Genomic DNA, 25,042 nt, shown 5'->3' on the forward strand with positions numbered 1-25,042 from the left:
CATTTTGTGATGATTTTGGTCGTTATGAATCTGGCGTTTGAGCAGCTTGACAGTTGGCATTGACATGCTAAAATTTATTTTTAAACTAGTCGTTGATATGCTATGGCTTGTTTTTAGGTTTTTTGTCAGTAAGACATTTTAAAACGGTCATTTCAAAGTCCTATTTTAAAAAAGTCATTTAACTAGCTCCTCATATTAAACATTTCCAAAATACACAAAGCATGTGTTTGTGAAGGTAATAATTCGTGATTATTTCCTACATGTGTTCCCTGTACTGAAGAATTTTATTTAATGAGGTACAATTATCTACTTTTTCATTAATGAACTACAGCAAAATGCCACTTAATAAGGAATTGAATAAATCATAGAATGTCTCAAGTTGGAAGGGGCCCATAAGGATCCTTTACTCCAACTCCCTGGTCCTTGCAGGACTACCTGAAATTAAACCATATGACTAGGAGCATCATCCAGATGCTCCTTGAATTCCGACAAGCTTGGTGCCTGGTGAGCCTGTTCCAGTGACTGACCATCTTCTCAGTGAAGAACCCTTTTCTAATGTCCAGTCTTAGCTTCGTCTGACACATCATCATTCTGTTCCCTTGTGACATACTGATGGTCATCAGAGAAAGGGGATCAGCATCTCCCTCTCCGCTGCCTGCCTTGAGTAAGATGTGGACTGTGATAAGGTCTTTCCTCAGCCTTTTCCAGGCTGAACAAGCCAAGTGATCTCAGACTCTCCTCCTAAGTCTCACCCTCAAAACATCCTCTGCACACATTCTAATAGTTTGATGTCCTTATATTGAGACATCCAAAACTGCACACAATACCTGAGGTGGGGCACCCCAGAGCTGTGTAGAGTGGGACAATCTCCTCCATCGACCAGCTGGTGATGCTTTGCCTGATGCCCCCCAGGACATGGTTGGCCCTCCTGGCTGCCAGGGCACTGCTGACTCAGATTCAACTTGCCATCCACCACGACCTCCAGATCTCTCTCCATGGAACTGATCTCCAGCCTAAATAAAGAAAGAACTATTTCAATGATACTTTTAAGAAGGCATGATAAATAATTTGTGCTTATGGTTTATTTAGAACCTTTAAAGCTGCAATTTTCTTTAATTGATAAGACTTATAAAATGTGACTCAAGATGACAATATATCATTTGATGACAATTTATAAAACCTCACTGAAGTTTTTAATTGCATCTATTCTGTTGCTAGTGATAAGGAGGTAAGGAAATGACTACCAATGACATAAGAAAAAAAACTTTATTACTATGAAGGTTGTGCTTTAAGTCAGAACTATATTTTTGTCAGTTATGTTGCAAGAGTAACATGGTAATATGATCTTTCACATGAGGACCTTTCATTCTAAAGTGGAATAGCAAGTTCCAATCATTCACATTCAGTTTTTAAATTAGTTTTGAAAGGTTAGGTAGGTATAAAGTTTGGGGTTTTTTTCTAAGGCAATAAACATTATTTTACTTGCTTAAAGATTTTATTACTTTTTGTATAAAAAAAGACATATAGAATGCAGAACAGTGTATTCTGGAAAGCATTTGCTTGCTGAGGAGAGGAAAGTCTTGTAAAAATGATTGAATGTTCAAAAGATATCTAAATCAATTTAAGGGAAGGTTTCTAAAGATACTGGGTTTATTGTTACTGAATCCTTGACTATAGGCTTAGCAAGGCTTGCATCTCACTTGTAGCAAGATCTCATTTATGCAAAACACATTTTACCAAAATTGTCAGATTATTATTTTTGGTGAAATTACTCTTTCTAGTTTGAAGAAAAATGAATAGTTTTTCATTGACTGCCATGGTTCCTCATTGGTACTTTTGATTTTTTGTGTACATAAACTTGATGGATATGTTTATCTGTTTTATCCAAGCTACACATCTATACAGTATGCATATTTTTTGTCAAGTGGTGCCAGCCATATGTTTTTGCATGTGTACTTTATATGAAATGCATATTCTCTAAATTCTGAGCACTTAATTCCTGACTACTGAGAGATCCAAATGTTTGTAGCTTTATACTTGAAGTAGTCATTTATGCTGATACAAACAGCATTTTGTGCAGTTGCTTAGAACTTGAAAATAACCATAAATGTTTGGAATTAATTACTTGCACATTTTAAATTACAATTTGTAAATCACATAGAGTTTGAATTCACGAAGCCTCAGGCACTATCTGCTATCAAATTACTCCAAGCACAGCAATGCATTAAGATTCCCAAGCACTGTTCTCACTCTCTCAAAAGGATAACATAGGGAAGGCCATGGCCAAAAATGACTGTCAGTCCAAGGAGACCAACTAGCTGTGGGGCCACCTGGTGAACACAGCCTAAGTCCAGACAGTTTGTTACCTACCCTCTGAGCAGTGTGGCCACATCCTTCCTGCCTGTGCTCACTCTTAGGCAATGTATTATAGTTTAGTATTCAACAGTCTGGTTTCCTTGGCCTGTGTGCCATTTATGATGAAGGAAATTCCCGAAACATAGGCTCCTGGAACATGGAAAATATGTCAGAGAAAAAAAAAAAGCAAACCTCACAAACAGATGCTTTTACTGGGGTCCTCCCTTGCATATCCACATCTGTCAGAGAAAAAACACTAACTCTTTCATTCAAGTTGTTTTCTGCTGTCTGATGTTTCCTTTTCATTTCTGGGCTAACTTGGTTTCTAGTAAACCTCTTCAAAATGGTGTTATAAATAGATTAAAGAGCTATGCATCCCTCTGGGCATATATCTGTAGTAGTCTGAGTTCCTTTGGCTCTCATTGGTAATGCACAGTGTATAAATTTAGAATTTTGCACGTGATTGCCAGAAATAATAAACTACATGTCAGCTGTAAAATTCAGAGCCTTAGAGCTCAAAGCTTATTCAAGGGCTCTGCAGCAGGAACAGTGAGTAGTATTGTAATTACCACTAGCATGTTACTTAATGTCAGTATAAACACAGTGGGAGATGGTGTAATTGAAAATGCTGTCATAACAAAATTTAACAGGAGCAGATAGTACCAAAGAGTTATGGCTGACTTAGAATTTTGCATGTCTTGCTGGTTACCCTGGATGGGAAAAGTCTGCTTGCTGGCTTTCAAGAATACAAGTTGAACTGTTATGATTTAGTAAATGAAACTTAAAAGTACTGGCACAGAATGCATGAAGTTAATTTGTTTTTCTTTGCTGGGCTGGATGATGATATAAAATGAAGTATTACAAAGCTATTCAATTGAAAAAAAAACAAACAAAAAAACCACTACAACAAAAGACATGAAAAAAGAGTCATTCTAGATAACAGTGGATAAAAAATGTTGATTCTCCTTTCTGCTTTATTATAGATTTACAGTAGTTTTCAAATTATTTTAATCCTTGCATATATTATGCACCAGGAAATTTGACTCTGATCCTTGGCTATCCATGGTTCTTTAATGTTCACTTCCTTACCTCTTCCATTCCTCAGAGGCACAATTGTCCTTTCAATATGCACCATATAAAAAGCCAGATATTGAGAAAGGAATCACAGAAATGGCCTGATTTCACCAAAAAAAAAAAAATGTCTTAGGAGAGTAGATCTTCTTTTTCCTTTGATTCACATGAATCCTTTTTCCTTCAAGTCTTCCTTTAAAACTCACTTTCATCGACGGGCTTTCAATTGTGATTAAGAGCAGTTCTACTGCTACCCGTCTGTTGTCTTAATTAGCTATTCAGTTTTATCCAAACTAGACTATAAGTTCCTTGTGTTATGCACCTTTCTAAGTTCTTTGTTTTCAAATCTCCACATGCACTTACAGGATGCATATAATGATAATAGCAGTAACTAAAGATAAATATGAAATGCTTCTCTTCTGATCGTTCACCTATGCAGGAATATTTTTAATTACTATTGCTTTAGCTTTCATAGACAGTTGTCAAACACCAAAAGCCACTTGATGAATTTTTAATTTCTTATGTCAATGAATTGTATGGATGACATATTTTCTTGGGGATTTTTAATTGTATGTTTTAATTCCAAATACTACTAATAATCAGCATATTTTTAAAGCTTATCCTCCTGTGCTCTGTATTTTTTTGAAATTTTGCTAATAACCATTAAAAATATATATGGATGGAAGATCCATTTGGCAACAAAACCTTCTACATTCATTTGCCATTATAAACATCCCGATTCAGAACAAAAATCCGAGAAAGGATAATATAGTTTTATTAATGCTTTCTAGTTTAGGAGTTCACTTAAATCTATAAGGATATTTTTTCTGCAGTTTTTTATAGTTATCAGAAATGAGTGAGAGAGGTCTTTAGAAAGAAATGTTTAATATTTTTAAATTTGTATCACAGAGAAAAAAGTGTATTTCTGTGATTTTTTGCCCAATTCTTTCTTAGGCTTGTTCTGTGCACACTTTCACAGAGCCAGATTCTCCAAATCAGCTCATACTAGGTGTCTCTGCTAACCTTCACTTGTGTTTGGCCTGGTGCTAAAGTGACATCAACAAGGAAAAGAAGTAAAAAAAAACCCAAACTAAAAACCTTTACAGCTTAAAGGCCAGAAAATGTTCCATTCACCTGGATAATATTTTGTTTCTGTGTGTACATGGGTACTCTATGGGTACTCTATGCAAAGAGAAGAGCTGAGTTAGCTATAGTAGAAACCAGGATAATGTTTCATTTGTTTAAAGCACAGCTTCACTAGTATTTCATATTCTGTTCATCAGCTGAAGGAGCTTGTGGAGGAACACTACGTGGAACGAGTGGAACAATTTCAAGTCCGCACTTCCCTTCTGAGTATGAAAATAATGCTGATTGTACCTGGACCATATTGGCTGAACCAGGAGACACCATTGCTTTGGTCTTTACTGATTTCCAGTTGGAGGAAGGATATGACTTCTTAGAGATCAGTGGAACAGAAGCACCATCAATATGGTAAGTCAGAGATCTTCTGAAGATCTCATTTTATTGTTTTCTTTTTTTTTTTTTTTCATTTTTGGTGCCTATTTTAGAAAGATATTAGAGGATATTTAAGATATTTTCTACCCGTTAGTAATTTTCTCATTTTCTTTGGACCCTTTCACCTTTGAGAACTGAAAAAAAAATTTCCTCCACCTTCAAGAGCTATATTTGTAATGGAGCATTTATTGACATTACACATTTAAACTTGGTATTAGAACATTTTCTGATATTGTGTCTTGAACTGCTTATTGTGATATTGTACTCTAACAATGAAACTAGTGAGCAAAAGGCAGCCTCACAGTAAAACAGGAATATATAGACGTCTAATAAATGCCATCTTATTCTAAACAGGTTATAATTCAGTCTTACTGCATATGCTCATGTATGAAAGTTTTATCATCTTATGTTAACTGATATTAAAACTGTTTTCTTAGCAGTATTAGGGCTTAGTAATTATAATACTAAATCTACATTCTCTGTACTGAGTAAAAGATGATAGTTCTGTCATTGGAAATGGATTAAATTGGAGAAGTTTGTATTATGATTTCTCTGCAGGCTACATATGCAGGTTTTTCATTCTTTTCATCTCTGAGAATGTCTTGTGCTTAACATATGCACCATTGCTATAAAATGTAGCCTAGAAAAAATGCAGATCTGGTCACAGATGACTGATGGTTATTGTCTTCAGAACGCCTTTCTGGAGACAGAAAGCAATCTCAATATTATTTTGATGCCATTGCAGGCTAGACAGTGCAATATGTTAATAGTTGTGAAGTTCTAGGTAGCATCTGATCTGTTGAAAAACTATCAAATAAAATTGTGTGGTTAACTATGCTAGGCAAATATGTAAAGTCTTTGTTTTGAACATACATGTAGATCTATATCACTGGAATACTCTCTAACATTTCCAAATGACCAGAAGTTGTGTAATGGCAGTGAAGCCTCTTTGTATCAAATTAATTGCTCCTGTTTGACTGTCTGAAGCACAGTACGTGAGTATCCCGTTGCCTCTCTCTCATGCACAGACCTGCACAATAATCATCAATGCCGATGTTTCCTTCTTAGGGGTTCTAAGGACCAGAAGCTGAAACTTTGAAGGGGAGGAACTAATGCAATTTTTCAGCAGAACATTAAAGTCTATTTATTATAAATTCCTAAGATCATAGAATCATAATATAGTTTGGGTTGGAAGGAACCTTTAAAGGTCATCTAGTCATACTGCTCTGCAGTGAGCAAGGACATCTTTGACTGGATCAGGCTGTTGAGAGCCCCATCCAACCTGACCTTGAATGTTTCCATGGATGGGGCATCTACCACCTCTCAGGGCAACCTGTGCCAGTGTTTCACCACTCTCATTGTAAAAAAAGTCTTCTTTATATGTAGTCTAAATATACCCTATTTTAGTTTAAAACCATTATGCCTTGCCTAATTGCAACAGGATCTGCTAAAAAGTTTGTCCCCATCTTTCTTATAAGCCCCTTCACGTACTGAAAGGCTGCAATGAGGTCTTCACAGAGCCTTCTCTTTATATTGAGCAGCCTCTCTCAGCCTTTCCTCATAGTAGAGGTGTTGAATCTCTGTGATTGTTTTTGTGGCCCTTCTCTAGACTCGCTCTAACAGGTCTATGTCTTTCCTGTGCTGAAATAGAGCTGGACACAGCACTTCAAGTGGGATCTTATGAGAGCAGAGTAGAGGGACAGAATCCCTTTCCTTGACCTGCTGGCCACACTGTTTTTGCTGCAGCTCAGCATACGATTGGCTTTCTGAGCTGTGAGTGTACACTGCGAGCTTATATCCAGCTTTTCAACCACCAGCAGCCTCAAGTCCTTCTTGGCAGGGCTGCTCTCAGTCTGTTCATCCCCCAGCCTGTGGTGATACCAGGGGTTGCCTAGACTCTGGTGCATCACCTTGCCCTTGGCCTTGTTGAACCTCTTGAGTTTCCCATGAGCCCACTTGTCAAGCTCATCCAGGTACCTCTGGGTGGCATCACATCCCTCAGGTGTGTCAGCCTCACCACACATCTTGGTGTCATCAGCAAACTTGTGGAGGGTGCATTTGATCCCACTGACCAATGTCACTGATGGATATTAAACAGTATCACTGTTTAATATGCAGTATCACTGTTTAATATGCACTGATACAGGATAGTATCAGGATTAGTACAGGATCACTGAAGGAAGCTTGGAGAAACTATGGGAAGTTTTGCAAGAAATGTTTAAAGGATTATTGGATAATTTGGAATGAAGCAACACATTCAGTTATATTTAAGCCAGAACAGTTACCATAGTGACATTAGAGCCATGCTAAATGTAGTGCATGCTGTAATCTGCTAAAATCAGCTGTATGTTTAAATGGGAAGTTGTTCCATACTTAAAACTAATGGTCTAGAGGTGTATCATCTTAAAATGTGAGTTTTTCCTAATTGCTCCCTTTTATTGTATCTGGCATCAAGTCAACATATTATACATTATTCTGTATTAGAAGACACATATTCCATTAGCATGGTTTGGTAATTATGATTGCTTTTTCACTTAAAGGAATATTTGTTGTAAAATAAGCCTAATATTATCCTAGTGAAGAACATAGAAAGACACATATATGAGCACTGTAAAAGTTAGAAAGAGAATAAGAATGAAGAAAATAATTTCAGACTGATGATTCTTTAGTGATTTTAGTGTATGATGCAATAGGTCTGGATTACCCCTTCCAAACATATCCACAAGGTTAGAAGCAGTTCCAGCATGATTGCAGTAAAAACTGTATTGACTTTTTTTAAGTAAAACAATGGAAATGCTAGAGCAAGTAGAATCTAAACGCTGAGATAATCTGATGTATCTATAAAATATGGATATAAGAGATTTTTTATTATAGCAATTATATAGATTATATGTAATATTAAACATATTATATTACTTACATGCTTTACATCTTTTTAAACCTTTTCTAAGATGTTCAGTTAATTTCCATATTATATAGCTGATCATTGCTTTGTTTTCCAATGCATTGAAAAGAAAGAAGAGATTTGTTTACCTTTTCTCATTTTAAAATAATTTATACAGTCCATTCTAATGGAACAAGTTTATAAAATATTCAAGTGCCATTACTTCACTATTTATTTTATGTCCATGATGCAATGAGAGTGTCTAAAGCCATTCAAGTTTTGTTTGTTGGTTGAATTTTTTTTGTTTGTTTTGGTTTGTTTTTTACCTAATTAAAGAACAGTTATATAGCTCTGGATCTTGAATAGATATGCACCTACAGGTGATGACACTTATAATTCTGCTTTGAATCAATATAACTGTTAACATGGATAAAAAGATGAACATCGATGTTTGCAAAATTAATGGGAAACAGGCAGAACAGGCTTTTTCACCTGTGAAGGAAGTAAAAGTATTATCAATTAGACTGTAGATGAAAGAAACCTTTTTGAATTTGAATAAATGGATTAATTTGCTGTTACATACATGTAAAATATATTTATTTTGAGTTGATAAGCACATAAACAGTTCTTATGGGAGCATAACAGAAAGACTGCCTCTTTACTATGTCTAGAGTCCATCTCCAAGTCCATCTTTCGATTCTGAAGATCTCCTCTGTTGTTGATTATTAGAATTTAAAAAAAAATAAATTCTGCACATTGTATATCACTTTTAAGATACTTTCAAACATGTCTCTTTAGACTTCAGCTTAAGTTAGATGCTGCTTAAATTTAAATCAAGGTTGGACCTAGAAATAGTTTTTAGGAGTATCTTAAAAGCCCAGATGGTTTTGAAGTAAAGCCAGAAATATATTACTTAGGGAAAGCATCCTATTGAAAATCTCTTAGTGTTTCCCAAGACTCCTCCTTGAGGCAGGCGTGGGATTTTATTATTATTATTTGCATGTTAGGTAAAGCTGGGCAATTCACATGGGCATAGATTAGCCCAACTCAGTTTTTTTCATGTAAATGTGACTTTGCCATAATTTTTACAAGATCTTCAAATTATCTCAGAGGGTTACATTGTGCAGGAAAAGTGATTATGATACTAGGAATAATTCTGCAATTATTTTTTAACTTGGAACCTTAATACTGAAAAAATTTCATTCAAAAATTTTTTCCTCTTTTACCTTATAATGCAAATTTTATCTTACTGTGCTTCAATTTAAACCCAAAATTATTATCCTTCTCATTTTTTTCAGTATTTACTAGTGCAGAAGAGTGAACTACACTTCGTACTTTTTAGTCTAAATTAATTTCCTAATACTATTTAAAAATACCTTTAAGATTATTCTGACTTCCTTATAAATTACCTCAATATCCCGGTGAAAGGCCATAAAAATGTACGTGGATGTGAGAGTGATTTGTAAGCAGCAATAATGAATTGCTATAATCTTGGCATACAATTAGACATTAATACCTGGAGTCACATGAAACTCTCTTTTTATTTCTGTGTTAATGAATAATTCTTATAGCAGCTGGATGCTATTTTGTGTTTCTTAGATAAATACACCAGTTCAAAGACTGAGATACATATCAAAATAGTAGGATTTCGATCTGCATGTTTTCTGTCCTGTTTATAGATATCGGTCTTAATCTTAATTATCACCCTTTTTGTGAGGGGTCTATAACAAAGTAATGCACGAGATAATGGAGTGGTCTAAATCACCTTTTTGATAGACCCGTATGGCAGTAGATCCAGACATATGAGCTGAATCTTTAGTTCAGAATTACATAATTAGACAGCTAAAGAGCACCATCTATTGGTTTACTGTCACTTGTGGATGCACCTTCAATAAGATTGTTGTTCTACACCAGAAAAAGGCTTAGTGGCATACCTGTGGCAACATAAGGTACCATTTTCATTTCCTCCTACATCAAGTGAGAAAGGATATGTCATGGCCATGCAACAAAAGGAAGGCAGTTAAATTCCATCTTTTTCCTTTGAGAACACTATTAGATTTTTATTAATTTATGTGTAATTACTTGTCTGTTTTAGCCTCTTTAGAGATATTCTGATCACCATCCCTTTTTTTTGCCACTAGTGAAACCCTGTAAAGTCATATGCTTCTCTTGGAGTTACTGGTAAAGGATTCTATTGCTAGTTTTTGGAAGGTCTTACTTTTCTTCAGATCTGCCATGAAACACATTTCATTTTAATTTTTTTTTGCAAAGAAGTTGCATAGTTACCTTCAAATTCTTTCCATTGAGTTTCATATTACAAAGTTTTCAGTTACTATGCAAAAAATTGCATAATATATCCCATTTGAAAATCATCATTAATGCTGTCTAGCACTTGAAACCAGCCTATCAATACAGCAATACAAAAGCCTTTAAAATTGATTTAACACAGAACATTATTCAGTTACAAACCCCCAAGATACATTGGAAGGCCAAAGATATTTCCAAGGTGAGTGACAAATGTAGCACGTGTGTCTGTATGAAGAGATTTTTAAGACTGAAAAATACTGTGATCATGATAGAATATTAAGTATTTTCAATTCATATTATGTTTATTTACCTGATTAGAATTAAAGTTCAGTTAATGCAATACATTTTTGCTAACAGATTTCTTCCGTGTATCATTTGTTCAGATTCTTGCTACAGCACACATCATCAGAAGGCATTTCCATATTGCAAACTGAATAAATGACAAAAAAATCCCCCAAATAAGAAATCTGCCAAACACCATGTCTTTTTAAAAGGCTCAGTGGAATACATCTTTTCTCCAGCTTCTGAGTCCTGTGTGTTGCTGCCTTTGGTACTGATGCTTGTCTCTTCTGGTTTCTCCTAGTTTTTTCTGTTGCCAACACCTATGCTTCCCCTGCTCCCTTCCCTCCCCTCCCATCAACATGTCCAGAAAATTTCTGCGTCCTCTCTCAGCATTTCCTCCCATGTTCAATGGTTTAAGCTTAAAACCTTTTAAAACATATACCAGACAAGCAAGGACAAATCATAACTGATCTTGGTTTCTGGTAGATTAAGGGTTACAAAACATAAATCAACCATGTGGTGTAGTCATAGTCAAAACGGTGTATTAAAAGTTTTCAAACAATGTACTGAACTTGAGTGCCTGTGGAGTTCCGTAATCTTGGAGAGAATGTCTCGCTGGTCTCACAGTTGTTAAGCACAGTCTCAGAATGGATTATCCCACTCATGGATTAGGGAATTCAGAAAGAAAATTGGCAGAGTGTTTTGCAAGGATACCAGCTATGTATACTAAACATGTCATACAGGCAACTGGTGTACTGTAGTTCTTAGAGTATTGCTTTCTAGAGTCTTTTAAAATTCCCTGAGTGGGAAATAGCATGTTTTAATTTCTTGTCTATAGCCAGTTCTTTTTTATTTTTTTATAGCAGTCACTAAACTCAAACATATGCAGATAAACAGCTTTTTCACTCCTACAGTTTTCCCATAACAAGGATTAATAAGATGATATCTTCAGAGATATATCTTGTACTTGGCTATATTTATCAAAATTATCATGTTCCAAAATGGATTTTCTGCAGGCCACAGTTGTAACTAAATTGTTAGCAGACTTAGGAAAATACAGTGAACACTGTTCAGTACCTTTGGAGTCTATGGAAAGAAAAAAAAATAATGTAGATGAGACAGGTAGCGAACAGGTCACCATGCCTAACATTTCTATAGGAGAGAGGATGAAAACCGACTACAGATAAGAAAACAAAGCTGCAAAGAAAATGATATCTTAAGACAGGGTTATATTTCTTTCCACCATCCTGGACATTGTCTTCCTTTTCAGCATCCTAATGGCAACTTTTTTTACTTTTTTTTTTAATTGTTCTGATACAGAGGAACATATGTGAGGTTTTTGTTTATTATTTAAATGTATACTAAATACTGCAGTATATAAGGAGATGAACTCTGCTAGTTGTAATGACGCACCTTCAGATTCTAATTGCTAAAATGACCATAATGAAGAGAAAGACAAAGAGTACAAGTAGTGGTTTCAAAAATAAGCTGGAATGTAACATCCAAATTTGTACATGATCTCTGAATTGGTGACATTGAACTGGAAGAAAGGAGATGTTGGAGGTAATAAGAGCTTTGAATTGGGGAGTTAGGAGACAAGAATGAATCTAACATGAAAAGAATTTTGATTGGGTATGTTGAGGGATAATATGAGAAACTTTAAAGACTTGGTAGCATTTTGGAAACAGCTTTGGGCTGCCTTGGAGGGGCAAGGGAATAAATATGATGTTCTTGGTCAGAAGAGTCTTTGCAGAGTGACAACGCAAATAGCCTGGAAGTGTACTGGATTCAGCTGTCCCATTGTCACAGGGTGAACAAAGACATCCTAAACCCATGGGAATAACACTGTCGCTAATGTTGGCACTTTGACCTGGGAAGCATATTTGCTTTCCTTTCCTCCTCCTCCAAACAAAACTGTTTTGATACACTAAGCTTTGCTGTGTAGGACAGCAGTGAAGCCTGGCCTGGGCTCTTCTTTCCTGGTAAATATATAGCAGCTCTATCCATATCCTGTGGTCTTTACCCAGATACTGGCATATATAATGATGGCAAGTGCTGAAATAGTCATGTAATTCTGCTGAGAGCTCCAGGTAGAAATGTAACAAAGCACATCCCTGTTCTTCCTTTTGGACCACAGCTTTCCTTTCTGTTATATGTTAATCTTGTGTTTAATCTGATAAAAAGAAGATTGTAGAGTCCTGATGCAAAGACAAATCTATTTAAGGCTCAGTTAATAAATATGTTTAGTTTATGATTATTATGGAAATCTTGCCAAAGATTGTCTTAGACTTGTATTTTAAAGAAAGTATATCTAAAATATATTTCTTGTCTCTTGTAGTATTTTCATGCTAAATAATATATATAAATATATATTAGTAACTGTATGCATAAAAGTATGTTGAAGGTTTTGCAAGGATTTTTTATTTTATTTATTTTTTATTTATTTTGCAAGGACCCTAAAATAAATATGATGGTAAATGTACTTCATGCTAGTAGTAGTAACTAAACTCATATAAACTCTTGCCTGTGATAGCTGTAAAGACACGGAGACCACTTAGCTATTAACACCAACATGTGAGTGGTGTATGAAGTGAGAAATGCAGAGACAGTAAATTGATGCTTAATTCACAGAACACTATTGCTTTCTTTGCACCTATTAATTTACAGCCTAGTGTGCTGAAGAGGTAAAAAAGCATAATTCATAGCACATCACAAACTGACAGAAACATAAGAGTGAGAGAACTCACTTAAGGAAGCACTGTGACCTATAGTATAATTTTCCACCACATTTAAAATAACATGAAAAGCACTAGATTTTAAAATTATGTAGACAAGGTTTAAATACATTAGCAGAGAACTCAGATTGCTTATCTTTCTAAATGGATTTTCTAACCCTGGGCTTTGAGTGCTCCCAAAATTTCCTTCTACGAGGTCTGTTGCATTGTTCCAGAATATCCATAGCGTTAGCTTCATTTTCTTAAAGAATTCTTGATATTGGATTCAGGAAGTATGTTCTAATGATGAAACAGCTCTAACCAGTGTATTCAGGTCAGAAACTTTTCTCAGTTATGTTTATGAATCATTAGATGCCTTGCTTTTACTCAGTATCTACCCATTGCAGTCAGCCTGCATGAGTAGTGGTCTCTCTTCTCATTAAGATCAATGAGGATGAAAGTGGTAATTTACAAACTGGTTTTTTTTTTAAAGCACTGTTGTATTTAAAATATATTGGAATTTTAATTTTAGCTATTGCCCTTTTCTTAAATATATAGGGGTTTTTAATACATTTTAATTTTTTTAAGAGAAGAATAGAATTTTCAAATGTAAAAATCAAGTGTGAATAAAGGTCTGTTGTATTTTTTTACTGGATGTTCTGAAAACTGCTGAAACATGGTACATAACAACTTTATTATGTAGTATGGGTTGTTTTCTTTCTAACAAGATGTACAAAAGTGCACATACTACTCCAGAAAACTCTTCCTGAATTTCCACTGCAAGCTTTTTAGGCCAACTACCCATTAGTTTGTTGCATGTTTTTTTTCTGCTGAGACCAGTGCTGGGATCTACAGCAGCTCACAATAAACCCGTCAATGAACTGTTTTTACAGTTAATAAATACCTTGGCCCCTGGTATCTCTGTTTAGTTAGCACACAGAATGCATCGATTATTTCTTTGACTCTAGAAGAAAGTTAAATTGAATTTAAATAACATGTTTATTGATGGCTACTCTTTTTTTAATGCCTGCACTGTAGGCTAGTGATTGGACTTAATGGGTTTTCTGCAGATGTCTGCACTTAGGAAATATTGTGCCATTTTGTATCACTGATGTTTTAAAGCAGTAGTTACAGCAGAGAAAGTTTAGACATTATGTGTAGCGGTGGCTGAGATATTGTTTCTGTTTATCCAGTCTCCCAAGTAGGCAAGGGAGAGGACTACCAGCAGGAAAGGCAATTTGCTGTGAATAAAAAGAAAACATAAGCCACACCACAATGAAGACTGAGAATTTCAAATGTAAACCATCTAAAATAAAAACTGAGATACTAATGATTACTTTTTATACATTGGATGCTGATGGGTATATTAACTGAAAAGCTATTCAGTATGCTGATAAAATTGACAAATTATTCCATTCCACTTCTAGTGAAAAAAGTAGAAAAGACAATAAAAAATGCAAGTTTTACTCACCAGAAAGCAAAAATTTTATTTCTTTCAAATGATTTTACTCTAATATTAAAATCTTTTGATTAGAAACAATGCAGTAAAATATTATGTGAAAATTAGAGGAATACTGTGGAATGCTTTAATTTTAAATTTATACAAAATCCCATGTAGAGATATGTGATCATCTTTATTTGGAGAAGACTAAACACATGGTTTTATTTTGTATTGAGAGCTTTTAGAAATTATGGATAAGGTATTTAAAGAAAAGTTCGATTTCAGTTACTGTTCTATATCAAAACAGAAGCCACACTTTGTTTAGAACATATTAATTTTTGCACCCTTATTTTGAAATTGGAATGACAGGACCAATTCCCACCCCCAAACTATATAGGAAGTAACATGTAAATTAATTCAAATAACTTTGAATTAGGTTCATAAACTCCATAATTAGTTACATTGTCACAGTAATCTACAGTTGTCCTTTTTAGCTGACTGAGAGCAATGATTAGTGTATAATGCTGTCAAAACAGAAGTAGGATGTATTCTAGCAGAGCATATATGCAGATTTACTGGACTGTCATTTGTCATCTTTCCATGTACATAAAAATATCATTAATATTACAAAGTTAAACACTCAAGAATAAAGAATGCCATCTTTAGTTTGACCTACTTGTACATAAAAGTTGACATAGCTTTTTAATTATGCCATCAAATGCTCTTATTTCTAACTGTGCTCTGAAACTGAATTACTGTTGTGCATTTAAAGAGTATCAGGTCAGTAGAACTGCTGCTACATATATTGAAATGAGAAGTTGAAGGCATTATCTGGGATATTAAAGGAAAGCCAGGAATGTCTCATGATTAACATAAATGGAGGATCACTTTAAAATCTGGTTCTTATATGTGCTTTATTCATAGAGTTGCTATGTCATGGTAACTATTATCTGTTCAGGCAAGATTTGTGCAGTTTTGCTAATACTGTGGTCCTCATTTCTCATATAGTTGGCTTCAACTCTTTCAACTCTTCTTTCAGCTGCAACATATGCTGAATGTTGTATCAAATTAATATTCTTTTAGTGTTTCTGTTTCTAAAATTCAGACCTTAGTACTCATTGGGAAAAAAGTCTTTAAAATATGAGTGTCAAAGTGTAGGTTCCATACCTGGAAAATAAGTGTATTTTAAAGGTTTATATTTATCTTTCTTGTGCTCTAAGAAAAAATAGTAGTAGTAGTAATAGTAATAGTAGCAGTAGTAGCAGTGGTGGTAGTAGTAGTAGTAGTAGTAGTAGCAGTAATAGTAGTAATAGTATAGCAGTATATCCTCCAACATTGTGCAAACATTAACAAAAAGATGATTTGAGTTTATGAAGTACTGTAAGGGAACACATTTAAGATAGAGAAAACCTTTTACTTTTCTTCTTAAATTATTTATGAACTATTTTTAATTATTTTCAGTCTCGTTTAACCAGATGATTTTTTTTCAAATAACAAATTAATTTGAATAATTTTTATTTAAAAACCCCCACCACTTCACAACTAGAATATTCATCTAGTAGTTGTACCATAGGAATTGCTCAAAACTCCTCCTGCTGCAAAACATATAATGCTAGCTTGAATATATCACTTAAGACTGTGAGCATCTCTATTTACTCACCTTCAGCCTTTGACGGAAAAAATATTTCTTTTATTTACCTTTGAAAAATGGTCATTTTTGATAGAGCAAAGTGTAGCATTCCATTTCGGTAGATAATTTTATATCTATATTTTATATATATATTATATACATCTACATATGTATATATACATGCAAATATATATATACACAAATATACACACACACATACACATGCAGATAGATAGATAGATAAACAGAACTGACAGCAATTTTTCTGCAAAAACTCCTAAAAACTTAAATACATTTTTAGAGAAAAGATGAAAGTATTAAATATCACCATTACCGTTTTCTGTTTCTGAGGTCAAAACTTAACATTTATGGGCAGTCTATATCTTAGAACTATTTAAAAGATGCAAAACATCTTTTTGATATTATCTCCTCAAAGATTTTAGGACAAGTGCTACTTATTACTTTGATGTCATTCCCAAACTCCAGTTTATTTCTCTTTTGTTCAACCATGATGAATCCTTAAAGAAGACATTTTTGAGAAAGAAAAAGGCAGGAAGAGCAAAGAAATTCACATACAGTGAATTTCATTTCAAGGCAGTTATGTGTTTATATCATCTTTTATTTCAATGACAGACTTACAAATTGAAAGAATTCAACTGATATGAAAACTGCTTGTCCTCATAACCTCAGCAGTGATAGCAGAGGAAGAGGACACTTGAGTCGTTCATGTGAATCCCTGTCATGTGGTTCTCAGTACAGTATTGCAATGAACGGTTCCTTTGTTAAGCATATTGAAAAGGTGTGCGTAAAACGACATTAAACCAAAATTAGAACACTGGAGACAGACTGTTCACAGGTTTAAAAGGATATTTGAAAATGTGATTTTTAATTAAAACAGAATTAAAGATGATTCAAGAATGGATGCTTGTCTCATCTGAAAGCAGTTTCACAGGTAAAGGTTTAGAGCACTTACATACATCCATGCAGAGAAAATACTGGATCATGCCTAGCTTAACAAAGCCAGGAAACTATGGTTAAGAAAAAGATACAGAATCTGCTTCTGCAGTTGAAAGAAACAATGACTTTATTGTTTTAGCAAATTTCAAAGCTGAAGTTGAATTTTCCATCTCCTCATTTCTTCAAATTGAGATTGGATGTGTGTCTTTATTTGTGCTGTAATGAGGTGTGAATTATTATGTACATCCCAAGGGTAACAACGTAATTTCTAGTGTTAAGATAAGGAACCTAGATCTAAAGACTGACTAAATAAGAAGGCTTCGTTCTACCAGTTCTTTTTCTGTCTTAATTGTTGTGGAAAGAATGAAACTTCAAAGTAGCAAATCTTGTATTTAGCACTGAAGGTATGGGATTCCAGAACTTGACACTACTTATGAAGCGAGTTTCTAAAGATGAGAGTTTCAACTCTTCTGCAGAGGGCACCTTTTAAGAGGAATCTCGGTTTCTTAGAAACTGGTGTACAGGTTTTTCACAATAAATATTTAGAATTAGCACACTGCCCCCTGGGTAGAAATATGATAATAAAAAACATGCGTAGTGTGTTTGCTTCAGCTGTGGTGTTTGAAAACAATCCACTGCAATCCCATTGGGATAGAATAAGCTTTTAAAAATGTTAATTTTTCTGTGTACAGTAAGTAGCAGTTAAGCCCTGCAAATCTACATAGACTTGAGAGCTAAATTAATAAGTTTTGTTTATATTTATGACTTATCCACATTTTAAATGGCTCTATACTGAAAGCAACTCAAGTCATTGTCAAATTTTAGACACAAAAATTTTTTGTTTTTTTGTTTGCCAAAAAAAAAAAACAATTGTTTTGTTTTAAACAAAAAAGAATCTATCCTTCAAAAAAAAATAAGGTTTTTAATGTTTCTCAGAAGACTGAAAGACTACGTGTTTGATATGAAAATGTTATAAAGAGTTTGGAGATAATTTTTTTCCAAATATGGATATTCTTTCAGAAACTTTTACTTCTCAGGAATGATAATAATCTCCCATTTATTCAAAATATATAGAACAGGAGCACTTTTTTTGTTATTTAGAAATCTTTATACAACTTACTTGCACTTTTTGACAGATCAAACCACCGGCACTCTTTACGCACCCCTCCTGAAGAACTGTTGCATGCTTTTGTTAAGATATCATAATCTGATTAATTCAGGTAACAGATATGTAATTCATATTTGGGAAAAAGACATTTCCATTCTACTGTGACCTGTGTAAATGGAACCATAAAAATTCTCCACCCAAAGAGAAGCATTTTTTTTTTCAGAAAAATGTTATATTACCCCTGATTTAGCATTTTCCAGTCCTTCAGAGTCTTTTGTAATCTGTTCCAATGGCTAATTATCCTTACTGTTAAAAACAAGCATCTTATATCTAAGCTTGCACATGGATAGCTTCAGGTACCAGCCACAAAGTACTCTCATTGTCTATAAGACTCAAGAACTGCTACCAGACTCTCTGATAATATAAGGTGACTGATTTTTTTGAGTTTTTCGGAAAATTATATCAGATTTTTTAATATTCTTGATTTTTTGTTCAAATCCTCTCTAAATAGCATTGTATTCATGGCTGCAAACTGAAATTGTGAAATGGAAAAAAGCGTTACAGTAGCAGACATTTGTTATTTTCCTGCCACCATCAGTGTTGGTCCCTATGTCATTTGATCCAGTGTCTGGGGGTTTTTTGTGATGTACTGGAAGATACCTCAAGAATTTTGCTTGGATACAAACCAACTGATGTAAAATAGAAAGGAAGCATAGATATGATATGAGTTTGTGTTTTCTGTGAGTTTTATTAAGTTACAACTGGCTAATCTTACTCCTGCCAACTGTGACACTGAGTGCCACAACATTTCTTGGGATCAGACTTTGTCAGGAATTCTAGCAAAAATAGTAGAGGAGCTGTGCCCAGTGAATCCTGTGAAAACTGCTCCCCTTTGAAAGAGATAGCAGAGGGTTCCAGTCAAGTGAACCGAAGGAACTCCTTATCTTGGGACGCAATTTTGTAGACCACCCTTTTGGAAAGGGTGAGAATCAAGAGCAAATATCTCTTTTTCCATTTCCGAGATGAATTTTTGTATTTTTGTTCTTGGACTCTCATTCCATGCAGCTTAGCATTTACCAGTATAAAGCAAGTCCATCTGCCCTGTCGGATATTTAAAGGGCCTGGGAGGATGAAGAAATGAGGATAAATAGATCAAGAGCAGATCCTTGCAGAATCCACTCAGAAAATCAAAGATCCTTTTCCAGAGCATGAATTTGTGTCAAATAGAGAGGTAGAAAAGTACACAACAGCATAGAGTTTCCTGTCCTCAGTGTTAAACAAAGGCAGCCTTAGTTTAAGATTACTTAACCTGACAAAAAACAGTCATGTAAAATATAGAATATTGCATGTTGTGCATATACTGGATTTTATACCCACAGCTGGGAAATTATTTTGAATTTTTCAATCACTCATTTTGGTATGTAACATAGTGAAAACTGTACTGTTTTGTATTTAATAGGTATAGTCCACCTAGCCTATGTTTTAAAGAAAAAAAAACAACTTTGAAAATATAACATGACTACCAGGTTTTTTTATCAATACAGTAGCATTCACTCTATTTTCTTTTATTAAAAAAAAAAGAAACTCCTATTTGATGTAGCTTCATATAAAGAATTAAGCCAGTAGTTTTAGCAGTTGGAGGGCAATGCTTCAGTGGTGTTTGTAAAAGGTACTAAATCTGATTTATTGGATGAGATGTACAAGATCCAAAACCTCCAAAAGGTGCAGAGAAAGTAAATTTTGAAAAATAGGGTATGAAACGTTAATGAACGAATAATCATTTTTATCCTCTGAGTGTTGCTAGAAATAGAGTACATCTGTCCCACCCAGCAGCTGCATCGTTTAGGAGCTCTTGAGAGGACTTGTGGAGGTGAGGAGAATATAAATCACAAGTTGAACAGTAAAAAAGTAGGCAAAGAGACAGAAATACAGTCAGTAAGTATCTAAAATACATCAGTAAAAAAGAATGTGGGAGCTTTTTATTCCATTTTGAAAGAAGTAGTAGAAACTGAAAATCTGAAAAATTTTAAAAATTCTTTTAATTTTTATTTCAATACTATGGTAAAAGATTAATGCAGAGAACATATATATTTTTCAGAGCCAAAATAAAATGCTAGTACTTTATCTTAGAAGTATTTCCAGTAAAACTGTAGAGACACAAAACATTTCTTTTTTAAAAGGAGATGAAGATAATTCTTGATAAATGAAATGTACCATCTGTATTTATTTATTTATTTATAATATTCCTAATTATTATTTTGCTAATTATCTAGTCACACTTAACAGAATTACCACCATGAAGCTATCCTGCTGGAAAACATCCCATTTTAACTTTAATTTAGAATTAAATGTTCTCATTCGCTGATACGAACTAGCATTTATTTTCTTAAAAATATTCCCTTAGCAATACTATTTCAAATGACTTTTTACAAATAACAGAGATTCCCATTCAGTATCTAATCACTGTGTCTAATAATTATCTGTAGCTCCACTACAATAAAATAGTGCTTGCTGTGCTTATTTTATTTTAACTGTTGATGACCTCTTTGAAGATCTCGCCAACTTGTTTGTTTGTTTGTTTGGGTTTTTTTAATTCCATTTAGTTAGGATATGCTTCTGCATGATCATTCTTTTATCAGCTAAAACATAGAACTTCAGTAGTTTTATATTCAATTCTTACATGCTTTATAAAAGATTTAAATAAAACATATTCTATAATTTATAAGATTACAATTGCAAACTCATTTAATTTCAATTCTTCTCTTTATAAAATTGCTTACTTATTTACTTTGTACCTGGAAATAAGTAACAAATGAGCCCTTCTTTCTGACTAGTAAGCTTCAACCATGAGTCTAAGGACTTTAAAATGAAAGCATTGTAAAGAGTTCTGTTCCTATAAATCACAAAGAGATCAACGTTCTTTTATTGTTACTGGTTTTGTTTTTTGTAGTTTGATACAATTTACAGGAAAGATATCCAGCTGGCACAATCATCTCTTATTTTTCCACTCTATAACATCTTTATGAGTGTAGTAGTTCACACTGTGATAGCAGCATACCTCAGCTGAGTGCTGACCTCCTCAGCTCTCTGATTTTTTTCTTTTATTTTTTCCAAATTTAAGTGGGTAGATCTATAGCATTTAATAGATCTGCATTTTCCTAGTGTGAGTATGATGAAAATCTCTCAACTATTGAAAAATTAATCTAATAATGGAACTTTGATTTGGCTCAGATTTTCTATGTCTGATTTTTTCTGGGTTTTTTGTTTGTTTGTTTGTTTCTAAATTCTTTGGATCACCAACAGTTTTTGAAGACAGAATTTAACTTATAAGGAAAGGAGTGGCACTACACATTTACCACATTTTGGTCATCATTCATTAGGAAAAAATATTATAAACATTATATTATCACCAAAAAAATTACACACTTCCTAATTTTGAAATACCAGATATAGTCAAACATATAAAACATAGAACCATTTATAGAATAATTTTTAGGCTACTGGTATCTTCTTCTCTCTGAATTCTTGAAATGAAAGCAGCTTTATATGGAATATTTTGAGTGTAGGGAGATTGCATATAGTCCAATATAGTCCAATCCTACAGTTTTTTCTAAATTATAGCCCTTTTTAATTTGGTTTTACAGAATGTTCAGCAAAACACATTTTTATGCTTTTGAAAATGTCAGAAAGTGTCATAGATGAACAGTAAAGATGCTTGTCTGAAACTTAAGCATATTAGATTCCTCATTGTTCACAGATGTGCATATTTCTCAATCAAAGCTAATTAGTTGTCATGCTACTGCTGGCATATATTATATTGAACTACTGACATACTTGAATTCATAAATACATTTCATTCATCATTTTATCTGTCTTTATGTGTGTCTCATTTTTTTGGAGTTGCACAATGACTTGATTCAAAGGTTTTATCAAGTGGTAGTATTTACTCTTGTCTACTTTTCCAACTGCTACTTTTATGTGTGATCTGTCAAAAGCCTGGATAACTAAAGGAATTGAAGATGCATGTGTTATGTTCAGATATAATTACTGACAGATTTTTACTGAGCTTCTGGGGGAAAAAAAAAAACAAACACACCAAAACCAAAAAGCACCCAAAAGTGGTCTAAACCACAGATTTAATTCCTTTTGAATAATGATATTGTTAATTGGAGAATAATCTGGCCAAACAGAGGCTTAATCTGGCCAAAGAGAGGCTTTATAGTGTCATAAAAACCCAGAACTATATTTCATACTCTTCAGGGATAACAGATTAGTGATTTCTGAGCTGTCTTAATAGTCAGCTTCATACAGGTAATTTGATGACTGCATGTAAGCAGTTTGCTGTAGCTAAGCCTGGCAATGGCTAAGGCCCAGAGCACTCCTGAATATCCTACAGATGATTTCTGCAGCACCTGCAGTTAGATTTTACAACATAAAATGTGATCTCTGTGGCATTTTTCCCCCTTTTATCCTCTGATGTCTATAGTATTCTCCAATGAGCAAAAAAGCTGAATCCATGTAAACTATACACAATATATAAAGATACTCAAATAGAAATATTTCAAAACCTACAACAGAGTGAATATAGTTGCATATCTGACAGACCTATGTCTATTAAACTTAGACAAAAACAACATATAGTTGAATAAAAAAAAAACAACACACACGGAAAAAAAGTATAAGGGAGGGAATGGAGCATATGAATATGGAATTCTGCATAGGAATGTACTATGATTGTCTAGAGTTCTATATCGGTGATAGTATGTTTGCAACAAGGTGAGAAAAAAATAATTTCCTCACCACTTTGCATGGGACAGGTTTTTTGGCTGCTACCACTACCTGTTGTTGCTTTGGGGTTTTGTTTTTGTTTGGGGTTTATAGTTATGATTGGAATACTGTATCTAGATGTTTATCTGGTGTTCCTGATGCTGTTCTAATTGAGGAAACACTAACATTAGTGACTTTTGGTGGGTAAATAAAGAAGGTTCTCAGTAGGAGGTAATATTTTTTATTAGGCTAACTGCTGGTATTAGATAAAATATACAAACTTGTGGGTACCTAAACCATTCTCCCTGAATGAAGTGGAAGAACAAAATATGAAAACTAAATACAGGGCATCTGTTCCAATTTTTTTTCCACTTGCATACTTTAACCATTTAAATGACTCAAAGCAAAAAAGCTCAATATGTACTTGTTGATTCTAAACAGGTATTAAAAAGGAAAGAGGTGATAAGCATGTCAGTTCTTATGAGACAGAGAGAAAATAATTTTGTGCAACATTAAGGGATTAGCTGGAAGAGAATTGCTATAAAACAGACTTGGCTTTACAAGGTGTCTTGTGGGTCTCCCATGAGAAACTTCACTATAGAGTAATTGTGTTGACTAAAAAGGAAAAGGAAAATATTCTGACATTGCTGACTGGAGTTTTCTGTGCTCATTAGTTATCTGCACGTTGACTTCTTCCAACCTGGTATTCTATGATGCTGCATTTCATACAGCTGAACAGTGTATAAATACAGGTATTCCAGTTCTTATGGACTATATTTAAGGACAGTGGAGAAACAGGAGACAGGATATCTAGGAAGTTAGATCTGAAAGAAAAATATTAGTGTCCATTATCAATAAGATTATTACTAAAATAGCTATGACTGTGCATTCTATAAGGCCAGAAAACCCTAATTAAATGCTTATTTTTGTTAATAGCCAGTTCAAAACAAAGGAAAACTAAAACCCACCAACTACAGCTGCCAGTGCATTACAGTAGGTGGTATATTGAAGGCATTTTGATGAAGGAATTCTTGCATTCTTCTAATCAGGAAATGAAACACAGAGACTTGTCACATAAAGCAAGAGGGATGGAAGGGAATGGGTTTTGCCTGGAAGTTTCATCATGTCTGCCGTAGGATCAGGGCATTTCCATTAGTAATGGACACAGAGCGAAGACTCTTTGAGACTTGTCCATGGGGCAGAAAAAGTCACAGTACAAATTCGGCACTGACTTCCCCTTGACTGTATATGGACCAGTAGAAGGTTGTCCAAAATGGAAGCTGGATGTATGTTTAGAACTCTTGTATGTTATTGTCAATTAATGCTTAAAAAAAATAAATCAAAACTAGAGCTTTACGAAGTTGATAAGGAAGCAAGTGTTCAGTGATGGCATATCTAGTACTTTCGTTCGCTAATTTGTATATCTTGATTGTAGTGCATAATTTGCAATAATTGCATCAAGTGTTTAAGTGAAAGATAACCAAGATCAGCAAGTGGAAGTTAGTCATATGTTAGTTCATGCTTGTTATTAAGAATATAAAGAATGGTTTCTTACAAATCCTCTTGCTAAATTGATCTAAGAAGCAAACTCTGTTAGGCTTTTCTTGTTTTTCTTGTGCTTTCATGTACAATTTACTTTTTAAGATTCTTTCTCTCTGTGTTATTGGGAAAAAATATTCAACAAGTACCTCATACCATGCTATCGATGAAAATAACTTATATAAATTATGAATTCTTTTGTGCAGTTTGTCAACTCTTAAAGTCCTCCAGTGTGAATGAAGGATTGAGCTGCTCCTTTATTTTGAGCTCCTCCTCAAAGTAAACTTTCTACTTTTATTCTGTGATTAAATAAAACATAGGTTTCTGCATATTTTGTTTTGTTTTTGTGAACTAATGATGTGAAGCCTTGGTATGATTTTATCTTTTAACTAACAGTAGCTGTAAATGCAGACACCAGAGTATTTGCCTTTGAAGCTTCACTATTAAAACCACAAAGATACTTCTAGTATAA

The 25,042-nt window shown here is 34.0% G+C and overlaps 1 protein-coding gene across 2 annotated transcripts in view; it reads left to right on the plus strand.

Moving 5' to 3' along the window:
* Positions 1–25,042, plus strand: part of CSMD1 (CUB and Sushi multiple domains 1) — a 1,077,872-nt gene that overhangs the window by 535,276 nt on the left and 517,554 nt on the right. For both annotated transcript variants that reach the window (XM_064650377.1, XM_064650376.1), the window contains exon 5: positions 4,710–4,917. In XM_064650377.1, the coding sequence (XP_064506447.1) occupies positions 4,710–4,917 (208 nt within the window). The remainder of the gene's footprint in view (positions 1–4,709; positions 4,918–25,042) is intronic.

This window comes from Pseudopipra pipra, chromosome 3 (genome assembly GCF_036250125.1).
Source record: "Pseudopipra pipra isolate bDixPip1 chromosome 3, bDixPip1.hap1, whole genome shotgun sequence".
Classification (NCBI taxonomy): domain Eukaryota; kingdom Metazoa; phylum Chordata; class Aves; order Passeriformes; family Pipridae; genus Pseudopipra; species Pseudopipra pipra.